The sequence below is a fragment of the Anabrus simplex genome, chromosome 1 (assembly GCF_040414725.1).
Source record: "Anabrus simplex isolate iqAnaSimp1 chromosome 1, ASM4041472v1, whole genome shotgun sequence".
Classification (NCBI taxonomy): Eukaryota; Metazoa; Arthropoda; class Insecta; order Orthoptera; family Tettigoniidae; genus Anabrus; species Anabrus simplex.
This window is the reverse complement of record NC_090265.1, coordinates 1,599,653,930-1,599,669,883: the sequence shown is the minus strand read 5'-3', so window position 1 is coordinate 1,599,669,883 and position 15,954 is coordinate 1,599,653,930. Positions and strand designations below refer to the sequence as shown.

The window sequence follows — 15,954 nt, the reverse complement described above, 5'->3', positions numbered from 1 at the left end:
CGCTTTTATTGCTCTTACAGCTCTGTCTTCAATGTGCTTGGAAAAGGCATGTCCTGTCACTTGCAGTGTGAGTCCTAGGTACTTGTAGCTTTTGACTATTTCTAGTACTTCTTCCCCGCAAGTGAATCTATCAGTGTTCGCCAAATTTCCTCCTTTTTTGAATTTCATTATTTTTGTCTTTTCCCTATTGAGCCAACGGCCGTAGCCGTGTTGAAACACCGGATCCCGTGAGATCTCCAAAGTTAAGTATCCAGTAATTGGGAGATAGTGGGTTCGAGCCCCACTGTCGGCAGCCCTGAACATTGGGCGTGGTCGAGAAGTGGATGGGTTGCCACGCGCTGTTTGTGGGGAGGTAAGGGAATGGAGGAGCGGAAAGGAACTGGCCACCCTACCGTACGTAAACTCTGGCTCAGATACACCTCTGCGGAGGTTCGGACCTGCCTTCGGGCAGAACACACCCTTACCTTACCTTACTTTCCCTATTTATAACTAGGTCATTTTCTTGGGGCCACTCTTCCAATTTGTTTATGGCCTCTTGCAGGGGCTCTCTTCTTTCTGAGAGCAGGATCATGTCATTATATATTATATTATACCGAGCTCGATAGCTGCAGTCGCTTAAGTGTGGCCAGTATCCAGTAATTGGGAGATAGTGGGTTCGAGCCCCACTGTCGGCAGCCCTGAAGATGGTTTTCCGTGGTTAACCAGGCAAATGCCGGGGCTGTACCTTAATTAAGGCCACGGCCGCTTCCTTCCAATTCCTAGGCCTTTCCTATCCCATCGTCGCCATAAGACATATCTGTGTCGGTGTGACGTAAAGCAAAATAGCAAAAATATATATATATATATTTATTATATATTATGATATTATATTATATATTTCATTTATTAACATCTAGGATATAGACAAACCTTCATAAAGAAAGTCATGTTTGTGCCTGAAACGGTTTTGGAAGAATGGATATTGTGTTATCGAGAGTCAACTACCATCTAAACCCCTTAGGGAAGTATTATTTTGAAGTATATGGTATTTTACACCTAGCACATAAAAGAAGACCCTTATCGTAACATTACATTTTTGTTCGCCAAAGGGTTTTGAAGGGATGAATAATTTAGTTCACAGAGCTAAACTCATTTAACACTTTAGCGGTGGAACGTTTAAAAATATTTCCTATTCCACACCTAGGATTTTAAATATATACCGCTATTTGGAAATTTGTCTTCGTACATTAAACTGTTTCGGAGGAAGGAATGAGTGTATTTGTTTTCAGATCTTAACTCCCATTTAACTCTCTGAGGGGTTAAATTTGTTTCAAACCTTCTGTTATTTAACACCTAGGATATCATTTGATGTTTTAACTTTGTAATTCAAACAGTTTCATATAAACGTATATTTTTGTCATCATTCCTCATCCCCCAATCAAAACCTGTTACAGGTGTATTGTTTTATGTCCACTTCTTATTTGTATCCACATAAAAAGAATTCAACTCCTTTTACACCCCCCTTAAATTGACCCCCACCCCCCCCCCACCCAACAAAAAATGCATATATATTTTCAAAGGATATTCCAAACAACAATTTTCACATCCGTAACATCCTTCGTTTTTGAGATGTAAGTATACTCATACAAAGAATTCAACTCATTTTTCAATTCATTTACCCACCCTTAACTGGATTTTCCAAAAACAAAAGAATACATATTTATTTTTAAAGAAGATCCCAATACAATTTTTCATGCTGTAATTTCTTCAGTTTTTGAGATATAAGTATCCTCATGAAAAGAATTCAATCCTTTTCCAGTCCTTTTTACACCCCACTTAAGTGGATTTTACAGAAACAAGAAATACGTATTTCTTTATTTTTAAAGGAGATTCCTTATACCAATTTTCACGCCTGTAATATCTTCAGATTTTGAGATACCAGTATCCTAAAAAAAAAAAAAAAATCAACCCCTCCTTCAATCCTTTTTACCCCTCCCCCACTTAAGTGATTTTTCCGAAAACAAAAAAGTGTATGTTACTTTATTTTTAAAAGAGGTTAAAAATACCAATTTTTGCATCTGTAACCTGTTACGTTTTTGAGATACTGTAGATATACTCATTTTAAAACACACCCCCTTTGTCAGTCCTGTTCACCCTCCCCACCACCCCAAGAGGGTTTTCCAAAAACAAAAAAATACATATTTCTTTATTTTTAAAAGAGATTCCAAATACCTCTTTTAATGACTAACCTCTTCAGATTTTGTGATATAAGTATGCTCAAAGAAGGATACCATCCCCATTCTCACCTTTTTTTTACCCCCTTAAGAGGTTTTTTCTGAAAACAAAAAATAGATGTTTCCTTTTTTTTTAAAGGAGATTTCTAATACCAATTTTCACATCTGTAACATCTTCAGTATTTGATGTATAAGTATCCCCATAAAAAGAATTCAACTCTTTCTTCACTTCTCTTCACCCACCCCACCCCATTAAGAGGATTTATCAAAAACAAAAAAATATGTTTTTCTTTATTTTTAAAGAAGATTCCAAATACAAATTTTCATATCTGTAACATCTTCAGTTTCTGATATAAACTGTAATGTAGGTGTACTCATTTTTTAAACTCACCCCCTTTGCCAGTGCTGTTCACCACCCCTCCACCCTCACCCCCGTTAAGTAGGTTTTCCAAAAACAAAAAGTATATGTTTCTCTGTTTTTAAATCATTATCATCCTAAACCATCTCCAGTTTCCTGGGTGTGGTATATGAGCCTCCTCCATCTCATCTTGTCTCTGTACCATTCTTCCTCCACCAACTTGTCCCAATCATGACCTCTCAGCAGTACATCGCTCTTAACTAAATCTATCCATTTCCTTCGTGGCCTTCCCACAGGTCGTCTTCCTTCTACCTTTCTGTCAAATTCCTTCCTTGCAGTTCTGTTTACTGGCATCCTCTTCATGTGACCAAACCACTTCAGTCTTGATATCTAAATCTTATTGAGGAGAGAATCTTCTATTCCTACTTCTTCTCTAATTTTCTCATTCCTAATCTTGTCTTTCCTGGTTTTCTGGATCATAGTGCGTAGGAATTTCATTTCTGCTGCCTGAAGTTTGGAATTATTTCTATTGGTCAGTGTTGTGGTTTCGAGACTGTATGTAAGAATTGGTGTATAATAGGACTTGTACAATGTCATTTTTGTTTTCATGGGTATTTGCTCATCCCACAGCAGGTGTCTTACCTGGTGGTAAAATTGTGTTGCCTTATTGATTCGATTGTTCACCTCATGTTTTGCTAGGTTGTCATTTGATATATCGCTACCCAAGTATTTGGAAACTGGAACGCTGTCCAGTTGAGTTTCATTTAACATGACTATTGGTTCTGCTCCTTCCCCATACACTTTCATCACCACCGTCTTGGTCTTGCTGATGTTTAAACCATATTTCTTAAACTCCTCATTCCAGCTTTGTATTCTCTCTCCCAATTCCTCTTCTGAGTCACTCCAGATCGCAACATCATCTGCAAATGTGAAGGCTTTGATCTCTCCATGTTCTTTCCTTTTAATAGATTTCATTACTACATCCATTACAATAATAAATAGAAGTGGTTACAATGAGCTGCCCTGCTGCACTCCTCTCTTTGTTTCAAACCAGTCCGACAAACCACATCCTACTTGAATACAGCTTTTGTTCCCACTATACAACATTTTCACTTTGTCTATGAGGCTGTCTCGCTCTTGAAGTTCTTTCATGCATTGCCAAATTCTTTCCCTTGGTACACTATCGTATGCTTTCTCAATGTCCAAAAATATTAGAAATAAAGGCTTGTTCTTCTCCCAGTATTTTTCCATTAGCATCCTAATTGCAAATATAAGGTCTGTAGTTCACCTTCCTGGTCTGAAACCATACTGCTCTTCTTCCAAAATTGGTTCAACAATATCTCTGATTCTGGTCTCTATTATTTTTTCCAATATTTTCAGGACATGAGACAGTAGTGTGATACCACGGTAATTAGTACATTTTCGTCGGCTTCCTTTCTTGAACAGAGGTACAATGATGCCCATCTTCCAGTCCTCAAGAATAGTATTTTCCTCCCATATCTTGCTGAGCAGTCTGTAGAGCCACTGGATTCCTGGAATTCCCGCTGCTTTCAGCATATCTGCACTTAGTTCATCTATGCCCACTGCCTTTCCTTTCTTCATGCTCTTAAGCGCATTTTCAACCTCAAGCCATGTAATTGGTGGTTCAGTTGTGGTTCCTCGACTTGGCTCTCCTCTATCCGTTGTTATGTTTTCTGTATCTCCATTCAGCAGCTTTTCGAAATAGATCTTGAGTTCTTGTTTAATTTCTCCCTCTTCTTGTGCCAGAGTTCCATCATCACGTTCTATTGCTTTTATGGTCTCTTGATCCCTTCGCTTGTTTTTCACTACTCTGTATAGCAATTTCATATTTCCTCTACTGTCCTCTTCCAGTTTGTCTGCAAACTCATTCCATTTCTTCTCTTTTTCTTCCCTTACAATGTTCTTTACAGCAAGTTTCTTGTTTCTGTATACTCCTTGAAGTCTTTGTATTTCTTGTTCTTTTCGTTCTTGTCCCTGTTTTTGTTTTTCCTTGTCCAGTGCCTTCTTTATTTGGTTTCTTTCTTTCACCGCTGTTTTCACTCTATCATTCCACCATGGTGTCTCCTTTTTTCTTTTGATAGAACTTGTAACTCCACATAGGTTTTTGGCTTCTCCCACAAATGTGTCTTTGAAGGCCTTCCATTCTTCATTAACGCTGGTTACTTCACACTTCGGCAAACTCTGTTGAATCCTTAGTTTGTATTCTTCCTTTATTTGGACTTCTTGCAACTTCCAAGTTTTAACCCTTGGTTTTTTCATAATAAGTTTCTGCGTTTCATTTGCCTTATGTTTGAAGTCTACTACCAACAATCTGTGGTTACTGTCCATGCTTTCACTAGGGATGACCGTTACATCTGTGATGTACCTGGCACCATCTTTATTTGTGATTACGTAGTCAATCAATGTTCTATACTGGCCATCCCAACTGTACCTTGTTATTCTGTGACTGTCTCTTTTTTTGAAGAATGTATTTTTGATTATAAGATCATTTCTTCTGCACAGATCTAATAGTTGTTCTCCTTCTGGGTTCCTTTGTCCAAATCCATGTGGACCAATGATGTTCTCATACCCAAGTCTGTCTACCCCAACTTGCGCATTTAGATCTCCAATAATAATATTTTCCTCATTAACTGTATCTTCCAGGTCTTGCGGAAATTTCTCTTTGTCTTCCTCACTGCAGCCTGTCTGTGGGGCATACACTTGTATGATGGTGTAATTAGTGTTCTCCAGTTTCATGAACATTTTAATGATTCTATCACTTTTGCAGATAACTTCAGCTGTAGCATCAGTCCTTTCGTTAATTAAGAATCCAACACCATTTTTTGCTACCTTCTCCTGTCCACTCCAGTATAATTTATAACCTCCACGAAGTGTCTTACTTCCAATTCCTTTCCATTTGGTCTCACTTAATCCCAATATTGATATGTTTCTTCTATCCATCATGTCTAGGAGTTCCTCTAACTTTCCAGTTAATGAAAGGATGTTCATAGTTCCAATTCGGTATTTGGGTCTCTTTTTTATTTGGGGTTTCCTTTCAGAACATTGTATATCATCAGCCTTACGGTCATCATACTTTACAATTTTCTGAGAGGACGTGTCAGTCCGGTCTATAATATTCTTTCCGAGGCTCTTTTTCTTATTGAAAGCAACTGTACTCAATACTCTCCTGCTGACTTAGTAGGCCTAACACATAAGAGGATTTTCTTTCAGGGTTTACTCCCTTAGCCTTTGTGGATACCTTCCTCGTCCTACAAGGCAGTAGGTTCCATCTGTACACCCCAGAAGGATGGGTTGCCTCTTCCGCCATCTCCACCGCACCAAAGTCCATCTTCTCCGCCGTAGATGCCGTTGAGGTCTTCACCCTTAACCCAGGGCAAGGGCCCTCCATATTTTTACTGTATGACCCCTGGAGAGAGGGTGTCCCAGTATTATAAACCCCCAGGAATTGGGCTACCTGTTGGTCTGCGGGTTGTATTGGTTATTTCAACCAGCCCTACATACTGTAGGGGCCTCAGGTTCCCCTGGTTACTTATTGGAAGTTAACCCCACCCACAAGGAGTAAGGTTATTTGCAGAGTCTGGTTTTAAAGAAGATTCCAAATACAAATTTTCATGTCCATAACATCTTCAGTTATTGAGATATAAGTATCCACATAAAAAGTTTTTTCAGTCCTTTTTACAGCCCCCCCCCCCCGTTGAAGTGTTTTTTTCCTAAAACAAACAAATACTTGTTACTTTTATTTTTAAAAGAGAGTAAAAATATCAATTTTCATCTGTAATGTGTTAAGTTTTTTATATATACTGTATATAGCCTATGCTTATTTTTAAAATTCACCTCCTTTAACACTTCCCCTTAAGTGAATTTTCAGAAAACAAATTTTGCGTGTTCCTTTACTTTTACAGGAGATTCCAGATACCAATTTTCACATCTGTAACATGTTACATTTTTGAGATATACTCATTTTAAGAATTCACCCTCTTTGTCTCTCCTGTTCACCACCCCTTAAGTAGATTTCCAAAAACTACAAAATACTTGTTTCTTTATTTTTAATGGAGATTTCAAATACCAATTTTCATGACTGTAACATCTTCAGATTTTGAGATATTAGTATCCACATAAAAGGTATTCAAGCCCTTTTTCACCTTCTTCTCACCCCCGTTAACAGGATTTTCCGAGAACAAAAAAAAATGTATTTCATTTATTTTTAAAGGAGATTCCAATTACCAGTTTTCATGTCTTTAAACTGTTCAGTTTTTGAGATATAGATACAATCATTTTAAAAATTCACCCTCTTAGCGATGGTATATCCAAAAATCCTCCCTTAGTGAGCACCTACATTGTAATATGAATGTATCCCAAAAATTAATTCCTTTATGTTCAGTAGTTTTGGCTCGGTGATGATGAATCATTACAAGTAATTAAAATCATTGTGAATCTGTATTGAAAGTAATCTTATCATAATTTTATCATAAGATGATGAATCAGTCAGTCAGTCAGGACAAGTTATTTTTTATAAATAGATAACGTACTTAAAAGATGTATCTCTGAATCTTTGAATTTCTGGTTTGTTCATTTCTGTAGAAAAATAATATACTATTGTAATTAATTGCATGTGATGTTGCTTCCAATCTACAAATAACATTTTTTATTTATAAGTATGTTTTGTTAGCTGAAGATATAACTATAACTCCAGAAAGTTTCATATCAATCAGACAAGAGCTGTAGGACTTGGAGCTTCTTGCAGGAAGCAAAGCACTGAAAAAATGAAATGTGAGGAAAAGGTATCTGAAGTTTTGAATGCACCTGTTATTTTTAGAGAGTATGAAGTAAACAGTGAACATCGTAAAGCGCTGACATCACACCAGTGTCATTTGTCAAACCTTGAAGCCAAATTCAAATGGAGATTTCAAAATACTGCCAAAACATGCGATAAAGTGCCATCAGTGTGAGGTGGGCATGGCAGACATCCACACGACAGCCAAAGTGCCATCAGTGTGAGGTGGGCATGGCAGACATCCACACGACAGCCCTTTAAAATGTCCGTACGGCCTTTAAGAATGGCGGAACTTGATAATAGAAGGATTTGTATTAATTTTTAACAATAATTCCGAAAATCAGTGGTTTTCTTGCAAGGAAATCACGAAATTTCACTCATCGGCCCCCATAAGGGCCATAATGAAAAGTGGATTGAATCCTTTTTATGAGGATACTTATATCTTAAAAACTGAAGATGTTACAGATATGAAAATTTGTACTTGGAATCTCCTTTAAAAATAAAGAAACAAGTATTTTTTTGTTTTTGGAAAATCCATATAGGGGGGAGTGAAAATGGGGGTGAATTTCTAAAATGAGTATATGTCAAAAAGTTATCATGTTACAGACGTAAAATCTTGGAATTTAGAATCTCCTTTCAAAATGAAGAAACACGTATATTTTTTGTTTTCGGAATATCAGTGAAGGAGGGGGTGGGTGAAAATGACTGGAAAATGGGTTGAATACTTTTTATGAGGATATTTATATCTCAAAAACTGAAGATGTGACAAATGTGAAAATTGGTATCTGGAATCTCCTTTCAAAATAAAGAAACATGTATTTTTGTTTTGGGGAAGTCCACTTAATGGGGGAGGATGGTTAAAAGAAGTGAAGGAGTTGAATTCTTTTATGAGGATACATAAATCTCAAAAAATGAAGATGTTACAGACGTGAAAATTGGTATTTGTAATCTCCTTTAAAAATATGGAAACACTATTTTTTGTTTTAAGAAAATATACTTCAGGGGTGAAAAAAATTGAAAAACTGAAGATGTATTTTTTTGTTTTTGGAAAATACATGCCGTGGTTGGGGTGAAAATGACCAAAAAAGAGTTGATTTCTTTTTATGAGGATGATCTCTCAAAAACTGAAGATGTTACAGGCATGAAAATTGGTACCTCGAATCCCGTTTTAAAATAAAGAAACATCCATTTTTTGTTTTTGGAAGATCCATTTAGGGGGAGGGGAAAAAGAATTGAAAAAAATGTGTGAATAAAAAATTAGTATATCTACAGTATATCTCATAAACTTAACATGTTATAGATGTGAAAATTGGTATTTGGAATCTCCTTTAAAATTAAAGAAACACGTATTTTTATGTTTTAGGAAAATCGACTTAGGAAGTGGGACATGAATATAAGTGAAGAAGGAGTTGAATTCCTTTTATAGGGATATATATATCTCAAAAACTGAAGATGTTACAGATGTAAAAATTGGTACAGTATTTGGAATCTCCTTGAAAAAATAAAGTTAAAAAATAAAAATAAAAAACATGTCTTTTTAAAAAAATCTGCTTAAGGGAGAAAAAGAACTGAAAAAGCAGGTGAATTTTTAAAATGTGTTCTACAGTATATTCAAAAACTTAACATGTTACAGACATGAAAATTGGTATTTGGAATCTCCTTTAGAAATAAAGAAACACTTTTTATTTGTTTGTTTAGGAAAAGTCCCTTAACAGGAGTGAAAAAGGAGTTGAATTCTTTTTATGAGGATATCGAACTGAAGATGTTACAGATGAAAATTGGTATTTGGAATTTCCTTTAAAACTAAAGAATGACTTTTTTTTTCTCTCAGAAAATTCACTTAATTGGAGGAGGTGAAGGACTGATAAAGGGGTTGAATTCTTTTTATGTTGATACTTATATCTCAAAAATTGAAGTTGTTACAGACATGGAATAGGTATTTGCAATCTCCTTTAAAAATAAAGAAACATCCCTTTTTTTGTTTTCTTGTTTTAGAGAGAGAGGACTGTTTCACACATGTAGAGTTCTACGTCGCTTGTTCCATACTTAGCTCTGCCAGAAGCCCCAAAAGGCAATGCCACAAACGTGGTTTACAAAGAGGTTCTGGGGGTAGATGAGACTCAATCTTTCAGTGTGTTTTTATACTCTAGGGATTTTCAGATAATGTCTTAGTGTAGTACTGAGGAACGATGACTATTATCAAATTACTAAATCCACACGTGCGAAGCCGTGAGTAACAGCTAGTAATAATTATATAATTATTTTTCATGTTATTAAAACATAAAAATTAAATAAACTAAAAAGGAGTTTTTTTTTTTATTTCCATAAAATATAATATTGTATTTCTAATATATGAGAATGAACTTTTATTAAAAATAATATGGATGTCAGGTTGATGCTATTCTGAAGAACGTACCATCCCATTTGTATGTTTATGTTGCTTGGACAACTGATTCATTGATATAGTAGATAATATAATTTAATAGGAGTTTATGAAAACAAAAGTCAGTGTTTCATAACAGAAAAGTGTTATAACAAGGATAATCAGACATCAGTGAAATTACAAAATTAGGTAAATTAAAATACATGAATTCAAAATGTCTATCTAAATAATTTTTGACCTACATTTTGCATTCTTTATCAGAAAGAGCTGTAACTAGCAAGAGAAATTTACTTGCTAGAACCAAAAAACATTTCAAAGCAGCGGTGCCTGTTGCTAAATACATTCTCTTTTTCCATGAACTACTACTACTAATAATACTGTAATAATAATAATAATAGTAATGGCGTATGGCCTCCAAAGTGGTCTAGTGCAGGTCATTCGAGTTGATGCCATACAGGCGACCTGCGCATCCATGAGGATGGGGCCCTATTAATGATGAATAATATCTTATGTAGTCTCTTATGAATCATCTATAAATGGCATATGAAGGTGTATGAAATGATTCTTCTTGGCGAGTTCAGCCTGTTAAAATGTTTCCTCCTAGATTCTGGTATTTCAGGACATTTCTCATTTCTTACCTGAGTATAACTATATTTCAACTCATTTTATTCCTAGGTTATAATGGCTACCAACCGCATAGAAACTCTTGATCCAGCATTAATTCGTCCTGGACGTATTGATCGAAAGATAGAATTTCCTCTACCTGATGAGAAAACCAAGAGGAGAATTTTTAACATTCACACATCACGTATGACTTTAGCTGATGATGTTGATCTATCAGAACTCATTATGTCAAAGGATGATCTGTCAGGTGCTGATATTAAGGTAACTGTACTTTATTTTTAATCCTTTTTCTTTTAAAATCAGTATTGTTCATGACATTCATCAAGGCTTACTTATAACTCAGAGCATGGTCAGTACCTATGACACATTTGCAAATTATGATCTGGCACCTGCCTGATTATATGATAATATGTAAATCCACTCCCACTTAATGGAATTTAATTGAACCATAATGAATAGAACAGTACAAGTTTTCACTATAGTGCTCACATCTAGCAGAATTAAATCAAAATGAATTTCTAGGCAGTTATGGGTGGTTTAAAAGCACCTTCCTTTTTCTTGTTTGAATAAGGTGTCTAAATTTATAAGTGCTTAAATAAACACAAGTACAATAAAACTGACAATTATAATTTTGTTGATTCTCCATAGCTGTGCTTATTTCTTCACATGCATTTCTCTTGTATTATTGTTGCAGTAATGCTTGTGAGATTTGTCATGTAGAAAACTATTCTTATGGACTAAATTAATTTTTCATTGTCCATCATTTATAGGCTGTGGAAAGAATCATTAAGAAATACCTCCCAATGAAATTAAACTAAAAGCAGCAATTGACTGACAACATATCCTTTTCGTAAGTCAAATTTCGTTCATCCTGATCACCATCAAATGAACACAAATATTCATGATTCTGTTTAGTTCCATTTCTCTTCAGTTTGATTCCATTCACCGACAGCAACTGCTATTGGTCTCTCCCAAACAAAAATATTTTCTTTGGTTCAATTTGATATTATTCAGTTCCATTAATCTTGGAAGTGGATCATAAAGTAATATAACAACAGTGGTGGACGTCACTGAAATGTCTGGTGTATTGTACTCTGTATGTCAGTAATTTACATAACCTCAAGTGCTGTGATTGAAATCATCAGTAGGGAGATCATCATCATTCCCCTTGTACAGTTGCAGCAAGATCGAGGCAAATATAATTCTTCTCCATTTTACTCTATCTTTCCACAACTCTTCACTTACAGAATTCCTCCATTCTTCTTCATCTTTTAACGTCTCCATCCTTGGTATTAACTGTTTTAATTCCTTTAAAATATTTGTGTGCTTGGTTGAATGCCCATTGTGGTGGCTTTTTGGTTCATAAGATCTTGGGTTTTATTCCCTGCTTGGCCAGATATTTTTACTGGGTATAGTTAATTCCTCTAGCTCAGGGAATGGGTATTTGCATTCATCTAAACACAACACGCCAGACTACCAACCACCACAGAAACACACATTAGTGCATAAATCCCTCCACATAGGGTTGACATCGGAATAAGCTTCCAGTCATAAAATGGACCAAATGCAAGTGAAGTGCTAACCCAAATAAATTGAGAAGTAGTAGTTCCTTCACAATATCTTGTTGTAATGTTACTCGTACAATCCTTCTTGGGAATGTGATATCAGTTTTGATAATGATGATGGCTGTTGTTTTAAGAGGCCTAACATCGAGGCATCAGCCCCGACATCAGTTTTCAAGTAGAATAACATCACTGAGACTATTGCTACCACTGCACTCCAAGTGATGAAATCTCACCATGCATTCAATTATCAAAGAACAACTTCATTGATTCCTATTCTAGATTGCTGAGATATTACTGCTCATTGAACAACACCATAAGCTTCCTGAAGCATCTAGAAGTTCTTTACAACTGGTTTCTTCCATTGAAATTTAGTTGACCAATGTTATCAAGGTTATTGTGGTGATATTCTAAACTACCTCCTGTGTGAACCATATGACCTTGCCACAGTGGGGAAGTTAGTACATCTCAATAAAGCCGGTAACCAAGCCATAGGTACAACTTATCTGATGGATATCTGTTGAGAGGCGAAACTAACGAATGGGTGTTCGAAAGTGCGGTAGCAGCCTTTTGGAAGTTGTAATGGTGGCAGTCTGGATGATTGTCTGATGTGGCCTTATAACAATACTTAACATGCCTTAACTGTGTTGATACTACTACACATCTGAAAGCAGCAGAAAACTACAGCTGTAACTGCTGAGGAGATGCAGCACTCTTTGTATGATTGAGTAATGTACTGATGATGGCTTCCTCGGAGATAGAATAGGGCCACCCCCCATTCAGATCTCCACGTGGGTACTACCCAGGAGGAGGTGATCATCACAAAGATTCTTACTGACATTCTACGAGTCAGACCATAGAATGTTAGAAGTTAGAATTGTTGTGGTAGGTTAGAGAATCTGAAAAGAGAACTGGATCAACTAAAGTTAGATAAGCTACAGTTGTTATAAGTGAAGTACTTACATTGGTAGGGAAAACACTATTTCTAGTCAGGTGACTACAAAATTATCAACAAAAAATCAAATAGGGAAAATGCAGGAGATGGTTTAAAAATAAATAAGAAAACAGGTCTGTTGGTAAGTTACTTCGACCAGTATAGGAAACAGATCATTGTTGTCAAGATAGACACCAAATCAATGCCCACTACAATAGTACGAGGCGGATAAGAACTTGCGTGAAAATTTCCAAGTTTAAAACCGCAGTTAGATGAACGTTCTGACCTATGTTAACACATGTCTAAATAGTAATTCATGTCTTAACTCATCCAGCATAAATATTTTCCTTTTCTGGCACATTCCAAGCCAAAGTCTTGACTCCAGTGTTGTTGTGTTAGTGCCATAAACAAGACACAGAAAATGGCGAGTAGTAAGTTTATATCTGTTGAAGAAGCTGATGAAATAATGATGATTTTGGAGATGAACTCATCCCAGATTTAGACAGTGGAAGTGATGAGGTTGAAACAATAGTGTGCAATAATGGTGAAATACGAGACAGTACTCCTCTATCTGACACCTCTCTGAGCTATTCTCCCCCATTATCTGAGAGTTTAGAGAAATATAGAGGTTCCAAACAGTGAAAACAATGTTGTTTTTAAATATTTTTATCAGTGACAGTTTTTTTAAGTTTGTTTGTAAGCAGACTAACTTATACGCACGGCAGGTTATCATTAGTGCACTACATCCATTCACAAAATATTCAATTTATCAAACTTGGAAACCTGTGTCAGTGACTGAAATGAAACAGTTTATTGGTTTGATGTTAGTTACTGGCATTATACAGAAACTGGATCTAAAAATGTACTGGACAGATGATTGTGTTTTTTTCAACACCTGTATTTTCCAAGACAAAGTCCAGAAACAGGTTCAAAAGTATTATGATGTTTTTGCATTTTAGTGACTAGTAACAAAGGAAACAGTGCAGACAACTCTATAAAGTCAGTCTAATATTAGAAAATCTTTCGGATCAGTTTTCAGTTGTTTACAGTCCCAACCGAAAGATTGCTTTAGATGAAGGCATGCGTGCTTGGAGAGGCCGGTTGCGTTTTCTAGTGTACGGCATCATCATCATCATCATCATTTCCAATTATCCAGCTGTAGCTGAGTAGGGGCAAATAGGGTTCCTCTCCACTTTCTTTGGTCTTTCTACCACTCCTCCTCCAACACTGTGTCCCAGTCCAGGTTTCTTTCTCTAATACTGCGTTGGATTGTGTCCTTCCATCTCAGTCGTGGTTGTCCGCGACCTCTCCTTCCTTGCATTTGCATTTCCATCACCTTTTTTGACATTCTTTCGTAACTCATTCTCTTTATGTACCCAAACCATTTTAATTGGCTCTTCTCTATTCTATCATTCATTTTTTCCACTCCAATTTCTTCCTGTATTTTCTCATTCCTTATTTTGTCTCTCCTACTCTTCTGTATCATACTCCTCAAAAACTTCATTTTGGTTGCCTGTATTCGACTCTCATTCTTTTTTATCATTGTCCAAGTTTCTGCTCCAGAAGTTGTTATGGGTATGTAATACATCTTGTACATAGTTTCCTATGCTTCCATTGGCACATCTTTGTCCCATAACATGTTTCTTACACTATGATAGAAACAGCTTCCAGCTTGAATCCTCTTACTACTAGGGCCATCCGGAAAGTAGTACCCGTTAGCGCCGCATGAAGCGCCGACAACTCGGGTAGCTGCTTGGCAAGGTCACACCGCGTCAGTGGCTTGTCTGCCTGCTCTGTACGAGGTTGCATGACGCTAGCATTGCCTGTGTTGAGTCTGTAATCGTTTAAAATGTTTAAACAAATTGAGAACCCCGCCAGTTTTGAAATGAGGGTCGTGATTAAATTTCTTAATACACGAAACGTTCGACCTTGTGATATTCATCGCCATTTAACGGAGGTGTATGGAGACAGTGTGATGGACGAGTCGTCTGTTCGGCGCTGGTGTCGCAACTTCAACCTGGGGAGGGAAAATACACACGATGAGGAGCGTTCAGGGAGACCATCTGTCATTACAGACCAACTGCTGAGCACAGTAGATGAATGCGTGAGGAACAATCGGCGCGTCACAATTGATGAACTCTGTGAACATTTTCCTAATGTGTCTCGAACAATTGTTCATGAAATTGTCAAAGACCATGTGCGTTATTAAAAAATCTGTGCAAGGTGGGTTTCTCGCATGCTTACAGAGGAGCACAAAACCAAGCATATGGCTGCAGCACTGATGTTTCTGGGGCGTTATTCCGATGAAGGAGACTCTTTCCTGACTCGCATCATTACTGGGGATGAAACATGGGTTTGTTATGCATCATCTGAGAGTAAACGACAGTCAATGGAGTGGCATCATGCTCATTCACCAACCAAACCAAAAAAATTCAAAACAGTTCTGTCCACCAGGAAACTCATGGCAACCGTTTTCTGGGATCGCCGAGCTGTACTGCTCATTGATTTTATGGCCCGTGGAGACACAGTTAATGCTAATGCGTATTGTAAAACATTAAAGAAATTACGGCGGGCAATACCAAATCGATGGCGAGGTCTATTGTCTACAGGCCTCATGCAGCTGCAATAACACAACAACTTTTTCAGCAATTCAAGTGGGAAACCTTCGACCATCCCCCGTACAGGCCGGACTTGGCCCCTTCGGGTTTTCATCTCTTTACGAAGCTTAAAGACTTTCTGGTGGGAAAAAGATTTGACAGCAATGAAGAACTTAAACGAGCCATGACTACGTATTTCAATACGCTGGCAGTGGAGGACTATGACGCTGGAATACAAAAACTCGTCCCACGTTATGACAAATGCCTAAATTTGCTTGGAGATTATGTGGAGAAGTAGTGTAAAGTATGCTCTTTTCAATAAAAATGTGTGTATTTGTTAATATTTACTCCTGTGTCTTTATTGTGAAAATGGGTACCACTTTCCAGATGGCCTTCGTAATTTCAGCATCCAGTCGAGCATTCTCCATTAATTCACCCCCAGGTATTTGAACGTCTCCACTACTTCCAGGGGTTTGTCTGCAAGTGTA

At 36.9% G+C, this 15,954-nt stretch overlaps 1 protein-coding gene across 1 annotated transcript in view; it reads left to right on the top strand.

Annotated features, from left to right (window-relative positions):
* LOC136881116 (26S proteasome regulatory subunit 4) overlaps positions 1-15,954 on the top strand; it is a 215,958-nt gene that overhangs the window by 176,121 nt on the left and 23,883 nt on the right. Inside the window, exon 8 of the mRNA XM_067153762.2 lies at positions 10,425-10,634. Coding sequence (XP_067009863.1) covers positions 10,425-10,634 — 210 coding nt within the window. The remainder of the gene's footprint in view (positions 1-10,424; positions 10,635-15,954) is intronic.